Raw genomic sequence first — 10,458 nt, forward strand, 5'->3', positions numbered from 1 at the left:
GCCCTCTCATGTGTTGCTGTCTAATTTGGGTTTGAGTGCTCAATGATTAGTTCATTGGTTTCCAACATAGAAATGAGCAACTGGAAAATAAATGACCTCTCTTACTTTGAGTGATCCTAAAGATCCAGAGCTCCCTTTATTATCGAGTATATTCTCTCCAGACTCACATCTAAGTGATGATGGGGATTTTTCGGGGAAAAACAAAATACAGATGATGTGTGTGTTGCTTGGATTATAGGCCCGGTTTGTGCGTCTCGTGGAGTTGAGTTTCAGCTGCAGTGACTTAAATCAGCCACTGTTTACATCAAAAACTATTTCATATATCAGGTCATTTCCATCCTCTGGGGCTGTTTTACTCGCAGACACAAATAACAGCAGAAAATGACACCTGCTTATGTTTAAGTATTTAATACAGCACGGCCAAACGGCTTCCCACTGCCTACCCTGTCTCTTAAAATAATCAATTTCTATATAGTTGCAACAAAATGCCTTTCCCTCGGAGAGTAATTCACAATGCAGTTGTGTTGCTTAGCAAGGTAGCCTGGAGGTCCTTCCCAAGATGTTCCCAGTCCAGATTGGACATGTAGTCCCTTCAGTATATTCTGGTGCAGTCTCCCAGTTAGACATGTCCAGGCTGAACCCAAGGTGAGCCTTCAGCCCAGCCCCTCAGTATGTACATAAACACTTAAAGTCCACATTGTTAATAGCTGTACCAAACGGTCACACTAGAGGAGGAGGAAAAGCACACCGTCAAAGGAAGAAGTGAGATGCCATTATTGTTGAAATGGGGATAATGGAGCACATGAAATGTAGCAGGAGGATTTATGTGAAGAATGAGAAAAAGGGAAACTTGCATTGTCTCTGGCTAATTGCTGCATTGGTTTTCAGTGGAACATGTTTAACCTTTTCCAATACAGGTGTTTCAATGCAAATGAATTGTGGTCGAACTGCACTGTTTAATCTAACTGGTGCTGGTACCCATGGACAGCAGTCAGCTAGCATGTGTTCTTTTGTCTGTGGTAGTGGAACTTCCCTCTGCTGATGTTCATGTGGAAGATGGCCCCGGCCCTGAGCTGTGGAAACACTGTGGTCATCAAGCCAGCAGAGCAGACCCCCCTCACGGCCCTCCACATTGGAGCGCTCATCAAAGAGGTCTGATGTTGGGCCGAGGATTAGACCGCTCCACTTCTATTATGTTTAGAGTGACTGTTCCCAGCAGGGGGGACAGTCGGGACCTGAACACCTCAACTATGTCTGGTTGGGACTCCCAAAGGTCCTGGTCCTCCACTAGACTAGGAAACTACAGAAGTAGTGAAGTCTATGAGTTACTTTATTGAATTGAATTGAATACCTTTGTGTTTTGAGTTTATTGAAAAACTCTTTTAAAGTGAGTTTCCCATCTTACATTACCGTGGCTTTATTTAAATGCTGTGTGGAAACCAGATTATATTAAGTGAAACAAATTGAGAAACTCTTTTAGCCAGGGCCTGATTCATCATAGTATACCGTTTGATGGAGTCTTGAATTGACTCAAAGTTTGCTATATTTTTGTAGGTGTGATTTCTTTTTTGGAGGTAATATGTGTACGATATGTGAAACCATGCATATGTTTTAGTTGTAGAAAGTTTAATTCCACATAACCTTGGTATCCTCAACGGACCTAGAAGCATGGCCATCTGAAATAAAAAATACCAATATGTCATAATATTCAAACTGTCAAGAATGTCATGTAATGCTCAATATGATAAAGATCATAACAGAAATATTGAACCCTGAAGGCAAAAGGATCAAATGACGTTGACCTCATATGAGGGGTCTCTTGCTGTTGACCCCCAGCACTAACATGCCCTCTGGGTTACCATTTCAGGCAGGCTTCCCTCCTGGAGTTGTGAACATTGTTCCTGGATTTGGTCCCACAGCAGGAGCATCCATCGCCAGCCACATGGACATCGACAAAGTGGCCTTCACTGGCTCTACAGAGGTGGGTAATGATATTTGGCCAGTGCTTAAAGATTCTCAATCAGCGATGGGCCTTGAAACTGATCTATCAGGAAGTCCTGGCCTCGGAACGATTGTACGTGATCTGAATTAAGTCCCTGAAACACCAGTAAAGTAAAGTTTTTTCAAAAGGTTCTTGGTCCCCTGGCAAAGTTTCAAAAGCCCAGATGCATGCAAACTACAATCAAAACCACGTGCTGTAGCATATTCCTTCCATGTTACTCCTATATCAAGATGAAAACCTTCATATGAAACTAAGTATAGCTTTAAGATACTGATTCCTTTCTTAAAAAACATGATTCACTCAGGATTTGTTTTAACCTTGAGAAATCTGATGATTAATGATTGTATTTGCATGACTAGTTTGAGTTAAAAGGCCAGCCTTAACACTCACATTTCTAGTCTCTTTCATTCTGTTGCTGCATATATGTAAAATAGTTCTTTTTTCAGTATTAGCTATGATGCATTACGGTATGACACAGTCATGTGTGCAGATCGGCCAGCTGATCAAAGAAGCATCAGCCAAAAGTAATCTGAAGAGGGTGACTCTGGAGCTGGGAGGGAAGAACCCCTGCATTGTGTTTGCTGACTGTGACTGTAAGTCAACATGCTCTGACTCTCTGAAGTGCAACATCACAAACTGTTATATGGTTACTCCACACCATCGAGCCCCAGGTGTTTCACGACATCACTTTACAACTCAGAAATATTGAAATATGAGGCCTGTCAAGTGTCATCCTTCCTCTGTACAATTGACCTGTTTTTGCCGTGGCTGTTATCCCACAACTATAAGGTGAAGATCTCCCGAATGTCCCACTATGAAAACAGATTCTGTAGCTCAGGGGGCTGCAGAGAACCCTGGTACCCGATAGCTTTAATGTAATAATATACCAGTACCAAGTCGTATCAAAACTTCTCCTGTCAAAAGATACTTGTAATCAATCCTTTTTGTGCCAACATGTTGTATAAATGAATATTTGTATGGTTTTGCTCGCAGCCAATTCTCACAAGCATTCTTTAGTTTAATGCGCTGTGTGCTTGGTCCATTCCACAGTAGCTACAGCTGAATGCTTCCATTCACATGACGGGTATCGAATGATGTACTCTCTGGTATCACATTGATTTGAACAATACACCCGAGTGCTGGCATTACAGAGCAGCAGCAGAGGAAGCTGTCCAGGTCAGTGTAGCCACTACTCCACCACTCATGTACAATGTGAGGACATTGTGTGGTTTGATTGATGGCATTCACTATCATGAACTGAATACCTTTAAACAGCACCTGGAAAACCAAAAAATCATTATTTTGTTTGAACAGCTTGTTTGCTTGCATTGATTAATATTGGCTAAAAAAGAAAAATGTAAACACAATGAGATAATATAAAATATTATAAAGATACAAAGTAACTAATATTAGGGGAGTAAATGTAGCCAATTTCACACTAAGCTAACAGGTTAGTTCCCACCTCTCACTAACTCCACCTACTTTTCCCCTTGCCCTTCCCTTCCTCTTCCCCTTCATCCTTTCCCTTTCCCTTCCTCTTCCCCTTCCTCCTTTGCCTTTCCTTTTCCCTTCCCCTTCCTCCTTTCCCTTTCCCTTTCCCTTCCCCTTCCTCTTCCCCTTCCTCCTTTGCCTTTCCCTTTCCCTTTCCCTTCCTCCTTTCCCTTCCCCTTCCTCTTCCCCTTCCTCCTTTCCCTTCCCCTTCCTCTTCCACTTCCTCTTTTCCCTTCCTCCTTGTCCTTCTCCTTCCCCTTCCTCCTTCCCCTTCCTCCTTCCCCTTCCCCTTCCCCTTCCCCTTCTTCTTCCCCTTCCCCGTCCCCTTCCCCTTCTCCTTCCCCTTCCTCCTTCCTCCTTCCTCCTTCCCCTTCCTCCTTTTCCTTTCCCTTCCCCTTCCTCCTTTCCCTTTCCCTTTCCCTTTACCTTCCTCCTTCCCCTTCCTCTTCCCCTTCCTCCTTTCCCTTCCCCTTCCTCTTCCCCTTCCCCTTCCTCTTCCCCTTCCTCCTTTCCCTTCCCCTTCCTCTTCCCCTTCCTCTTTTCCCTTCCTCCTTTTCCTTCTCCTTCCCCTTCCTCCTTCCCCTTCCTCCTTCCTCCTTCCTCCTTCCTCCTTCCTCCTTCCCCTTCTTCTTCCCCTTCCCCGTCCCCTTCCCCTTCTCCTTCCCCTTCCTCCTTCCTCCTTCCTCCTTCCTCCTTCCTCCTTCCCCTTCCCCTTCCCCGTCCCCTTCCCCTTCTCCTTCCCCTTCCTCCTTCCTCCTTCCTCCTTCCTCCTTCCTCCTTCCCCTTCCCCTTCCCCGTCCCCTTCCCCTTCTCCTTCCCCTTCCTCCTTCCTCCTTCCCCTTCCTCCTTTTCCTTCCCCTCCCCCTTCCTCCTTTCCCTTCCTCCTTTTCCTTTTCCTTCCCCTTCCTCCTTCTCCCTTTCCCTTCCCCTTCCTCTTCCTCTTCTTCTTCCCCTTCCCCGTCCCCTTTCCACATTTAAAAAGAAACCATTAGTTTTGTTGCATTCTAAAATATTCCATTTGAGTTTTGAAGGTCACGTTGTCCTCCTGTGCCAAAATAAGAAAACTAACTATATGAAATATTAGCTACAACATCCAGTATTTCTAAAATCACTGGCTAACTTATAGTGATATGATTATTTAAGGTTATAACTAAATACAGGTAGTGACCGTTGGAATGACAAAGCAGGCAGAGGGGAAGTGGCTACATGGCAAATGGAGCTCAGCATCACCGACCTGAACATGCCTGATGATGATAGGTAATAGAGCAGTGGTTCTGTTAGAGGGGTTCTTGTGTATTGCTCATTTGTATCTGTGTGTGTGTGTGTGTGTGTGTGTGTGTGTGTGTGTGTGTGTGTGTGTGTGTGTGTACAGTGCAGCTGGCTGTGGAGGAGACCCAGAAAGGAGCTGTATATAACCAGGGTCAGTGCTGCACGGCTGCATCCCGTGTCTTTGTGGAAGAAAGTATTTATGAGGAGTTTGTGCGTCGCAGTATAGAAACCGCAAAGAAGATTATCATAGGAGACCCCCTGGACCCTCAGACATCACACGGGCCACAGGTATGAACACATCGAGCACCTCTCGTAAACCCGTGATTTTTATGTCTTCATTTGAACAGGAAGAATGCACAAAGAGCATTAACCTTATTTAGAGATGTAATGTACCAGGTTTTAACCCATAGTCCATGGGCAGGTAAGTAGAATCAGAAAAAAAGGAAGACAAATTTGACATCACAAGAAGATTAGAAATAAAAATAGCTTAAAGCTAGTGTTGGTAATGTTGTAAGGACAGCAGAGAGTTTACAGAGGTATACAGGCATCTTCATAGGTGTATTTGTCAGAGCATGTAATCTATTGATTGCTGTTGGGATGTAGTGAACATGTTGTCAAATAGAACAACAATGTACTTTGAAGAAGATCACCAACCCCAGATTTAACTTCCCCTCCTCAGTCCTACGGCTCTATGTTCACCAGCAGCTGGTCACAGAGTCTGTCTGCTGTTGCTGCTGAGCAGGGAGTGAGACACCGTGAGACATAGTGAGACACAGTGAGACACAGTGAGACACAGTGAGACACCGTGAGACATAGTGAGACACAGTGAGACACAGTGAGACACAGTGAGACACAGAGAGACATAGTGAGACACAGTGAGACACAGTGAGACACAGTGAGACACAGTGAGACACAGAGAGACATAGTGAGACACAGTGAGACACAGTGAGACACCGTGAGACACAGTGAGACACAGTGAGACACAGTGAGACACCGTGAGACACAGTGAGACACAGAGAGACACCGTGAGACACCGTGAGACACAGTGAGACACCGTGAGACACCGTGAGACACAGTGAGACACAGTGAGACACAGAGAGACACAGTGAGACATAGTGAGACACAGTGAGACACCGTGAGACACAGAGAGACACCGTGAGACACCGTGAGACACCGTGAGACACAGTGAGACACAGTGAGACACAGTGAGACATAGTGAGACACCGTGAGACACAGTGAGACACAGTGAGACACAGTGAGACATAGTGAGACACAGTGAGACACAGAGAGACATAGTGAGACACAGTGAGACACCGTGAGACACAGTGAGACACAGAGAGACACAGAGAGACACAGTGAGACACAGTGAGACACAGTGAGACATAGTGAGACACAGAGAGACACCGTGAGACACAGTGAGACACAGAGAGACACAGTGAGACACAGAGAGACACAGTGAGACACCGTGAGACACAGTGAGACAGAGTGAGACACCGTGAGACATAGTGAGACACAGTGAGACACAGAGAGACACAGTGAGACACAGTGAGACACCGTGAGACACCGTGAGACACAGTGAGACATAGTGAGACATAGTGAGATACAGAGAGACACAGTGAGACACCGTGAGACACCGTGAGACACAGTGAGACATAGTGAGATACAGTGAGACACAGTGAGACATAGTGAGACACCGTGAGACACAGTGAGACACAGAGAGACACAGTGAGACACAGTGAGACACAGAGAGACACAGTGAGACATAGTGAGACACAGAGAGACACAGTGAGACACCGTGAGACACAGTGAGACACAGTGAGACACAGAGAGACACAGTGAGACACCGTGAGACACCGTGAGACACAGTGAGACATAGTGAGACACTGTGAGACACCGTGAGACACCGTGAGACACCGTGAGACACAGTGAGACATAGTGAGACACTGTGAGACACAGTAAGACACCGTGAGACACCGTGAGACACAGTGAGACATAGTGAGACACAGTGAGACACCGTGAGACATAGTGAGACACCGTGAGACACAGTGAGACACAGTGAGACACCGTGAGACATAGTGAGACACCGTGAGACACCGTGAGACACAGTGAGACACCGTGAGACACCGTGAGACATAGTGAGACACTGTGAGACACAGTGAGACATAGTGAGACACAGTGAGACACCGTGAGACACAGTGAGACACCGTGAGACACCGTGAGACATAGTGAGACACAGTGAGACACCGTGAGACATAGTGAGACACCGTGAGACACCGTGAGACATAGTGAGACACAGTGAGACATAGTGAGACACCGTGAGACATAGTGAGACACAGTGAGACACCGTGAGACACAGTGAGACTTAGTGAGACACAGTGAGACACCGTGAGACATAGTGAGACACAGTGAGACACAGAGAGACACCGTGAGACACAGTGAGACATAGTGAGACACCGTGAGACACAGTGAGACACCGTGAGACATAGTGAGACACCGTGAGACATAGTGAGACACAGTGAGACACCGTGAGACACCGTGAGACACAGTGAGACTTAGTGAGACACAGTGAGACACAGTGCGGTCTGAAATGTGGCTGTAGGTTGGGCAGGAAGTGGATATCACTGCTACCTGTTAGCTAGGCCCACTTCACTCTCTGAACACTTTGAGAAGTTCACTTCTCTTTCTTTCTGAGAAATAGAGACTATAGGATGGAAATTAATATTATGTCTGTGTGTATAGTACATATTTGGAGTTATCAATGAAAGAGTAGACAGCCAACAAGTGCGATCCCCAAAATGTAGGCTTCCCGTGTTTTTAAACTCTCTTTCCCTTGTCTACCGTCTGGTGCTGGCTCCAGATCAGCCGAAAACAGTTTGACAAGATTATGGATCTGATAGAGAGTGGGAAGGAGGAGGGAGCCAGGCTGGAGTATGGAGGAGCAGCTGTGGGCGAGAAGAGTCTCTTCATTCAACCCACAATCTTCTCTGGGGTCAAAGACCACATGCGCATCGCCAAGGAAGAGGTACAACCTTTCAATTCATTGCAGATGGATCTGACACAGACAGGGAGGCGCTAGTGTTAGTGTGTGAAAGGAAAGCCTGACACCCTGTGGAAAGGTTTTGTCATTACACCGTAGACAGACAACTCTGCCAGGAGCTGGAGAAGTCTGTGAGGAGGAGATCACCGTTTGACTCCATGGAAGCCTGTTTCAGTGCAAACGACCAACACAAGTCCCCAGATTATACCACCTGTTCCTGATAGTCCTGTAAAAGGCTTCATGTTGACAGTATGGTGACCACATGACCTGGCCATGAGTCACAAGAAAAGAAGATTATAAACCAATAACCAGAGTCTTGGAGCACATCATGTGATTTACTGTAACTTAACTCAAATGTTTTGCCATGCCACTTCCAGCTCCACTATTTCACCATATACAGTCTTTTATATCGTTTTCATTAAAGTGAGATGATTTAATCGCATTACATTTCACTCACCAGTAAATATCAGTCCTTGGACTAGAGAATAACTCTGTACGTCTCCTAGTGGATTCAGTCTGCTGTTGTTCCGTTTCATAAGAGAACATGTGTAAGCAACTTAAGGATAATGTAGTGTACCATACTACACGGTGTAGCTACTGCCATCTCGTACGGAAGATATTCAGACTGACATATTAGTTTCCTTGAGATCGGTTCTCTGTCCATGTGACTGGTCTTTACTGATCTCTTCCCCTCTCAGATCTTTGGTCCTGTCCAGTGTATATTCAGCTTCAAAAGGCAGCAGGAGGCCATAGAGAGAGCAAACAATTCAAAATATGGCCTGGTGTCAGCAGTCTTCACAACCAGTATGGACAGAGCTCTGTCTGTGTCCGCCGCCCTGGAGACGGGCACCGTTTGGTGAGTCTGTTCGCAGCCTTGACACCAGAGGGTCATATGTCGACACACGTTTCATCTTCCTGTTTAGCATTCATTCAAAATAACATTTCATTTCCACAACATTTAAAAATTCAGGCATGAACCTATGAAGTCATGAGTGGGACTGCTGCCCCTGATGCATAATAAGATAAGGAACAGGGAGGCTCGATACCACCAACACTTCACTCATAGGTCTGAAGACCATACACCGATCATAAAAGGATATCAAATGCTGCATTTCCATCTGCATCATGTATCAAATATCAATTATAACGAATTCCCATTATACATCGACTGACATTTATTGATAGCTATTGTTCATACCAAATTGAAAATACAAACATGCAGAGATTTTTCTCCCTCTGCACAAAAGCATCTTCCACTTTAGTCAAATTCCAGACAGGTTGATTCCACATGTGATACACCTGGACGTCTGTCTTGGTTCTCCCAGTTTCCTAATATGCTGTTAAATGGCCTGTTGATAAGAACTCATTGGATTAGTCAGAAGGAATACTCAAACCTAATTCACTGCGTATGCTGTGGGTGTGCATTGGTGTAATGGACCTAATGTAGGTGTATGAGGTATGCTGAGCGTGGTTAATACTCCTCTCTGCTCTGATGGTCATGCCTTCACTGTGGTAGGTTTCATAATCATCTTTACACAAATCAAAAAATTGACATAATACAATATTTATAGAATATGGTCCCAAACTGTAGGTTCCACAGAGCTGTAGTTATTGGTTTATCAGAGAAACCTCATTCATTTTTCACAGTAAACAAAAACAAAAACAAGAAATTCTTGACAATATCATATTCACAAGTAGTAGTGGTGGATTTGAATGCATTGTCGAATTAGTCATATTGATTAAAATGAGTTTGGGCCATTTTAAAGTGTTCTTAAACAGTTTATTCCTGATCCTCAGCAGGCCTCAACCTTTTTTTGCTGTAAGACAATATTTTTTATGGACCGGCCTTCAAGGTGTGGGGAATAAATATGATGAAATAAAATGATAAGACCGGCATGAAAACAAATATAAAGTGCAAAAAAATAGAACTCACCATTAGGCAGAATTATCGCCACATAAATCACCTGCAGCGATAAACGCATATTCTAAGTAGGACTCTTGATGTTGTCTTTTAAATGCAGTTTTTTACTCATTTTTGATAGCTTGTACATTTTTGGGGTAACATATCACGCTTTAACAAATGAAAGGGCTAAAATAATGTGTTTTATTATTTCTTTTATATTCATATAATACATACAATCAGACCATTGTTCCTTCTCTCGCTCTCTCTTAAGGATAAACTGCTACAATGCCCTTCATGCCCAGACTCCCTTTGGAGGGTATAAGATGTCAGGCAACGGACGAGAGCTGTAAGAGCCGTCATGTTCCTTCACATTGTTCTGTGTTGTAACCTGTAACGTGCCTCACGTGTTGTCTCTGTCCTCTCAGGGGAAAGTATGCTCTGGCCGAGTACTCGGAGGTCAAAGCAGTGACCATCAAGCTGAGTGAAACCCTGTGAGGAGAACTGGCTGCGATGTCCATCAAATCACAATTCTCTCCATCCACCCAGTCCTTTGTCTTCAGTCATGCTCATGATGTGGACATTAGGGTTAGGCCAAGATATGAGCTAGTCTAACCAGTTTACCAGAGCCCAGAAAGAGTCCGTGTTTGCTCCCCTTTTATTTGTAGAGAGGAGAGGCTTTAACTCAACAGCGTCAGGAATGTCACGACACAAAACGGCTAATGCTCTAATTCATGACAGAATCTTTCTGCACTCCTC

The 10,458-nt window shown here is 44.7% G+C and overlaps 1 protein-coding gene across 1 annotated transcript; it reads left to right on the forward strand.

Moving 5' to 3' along the window:
• Positions 1-485: 485 nt before the first annotated feature.
• Positions 486-10,197, forward strand: aldh1a3 (aldehyde dehydrogenase 1 family, member A3). Its single transcript, XM_034562381.1, has 9 exons — positions 486-503; positions 1,024-1,152; positions 1,868-1,981; positions 2,493-2,595; positions 4,866-5,050; positions 7,620-7,784; positions 8,498-8,655; positions 9,974-10,048; positions 10,128-10,197. Exons 1-9 carry the CDS (start codon positions 486-488, stop codon positions 10,195-10,197), a joined length of 1,017 nt encoding a protein of 338 aa, XP_034418272.1.
• Positions 10,198-10,458: the final 261 nt, after the last annotated feature.

This window comes from Cyclopterus lumpus, chromosome 3, assembly GCF_009769545.1.
Source record: "Cyclopterus lumpus isolate fCycLum1 chromosome 3, fCycLum1.pri, whole genome shotgun sequence".
NCBI classification, from domain to species: Eukaryota; Metazoa; Chordata; class Actinopteri; order Perciformes; family Cyclopteridae; genus Cyclopterus; species Cyclopterus lumpus.

Coding starts and splice junctions, on each gene's coding strand:
- aldh1a3 (XM_034562381.1), top strand. Junction 1,153..1,867: donor TTGGAGCGCTCATCAAAGAG/GTCTGATGTTGG, acceptor TTACCATTTCAG/GCAGGCTTCCCTCCTGGAGT. Junction 2,596..4,865: donor TGTGTTTGCTGACTGTGACT/GTAAGTCAACAT, acceptor GTGTGTGTACAG/TGCAGCTGGCTGTGGAGGAG.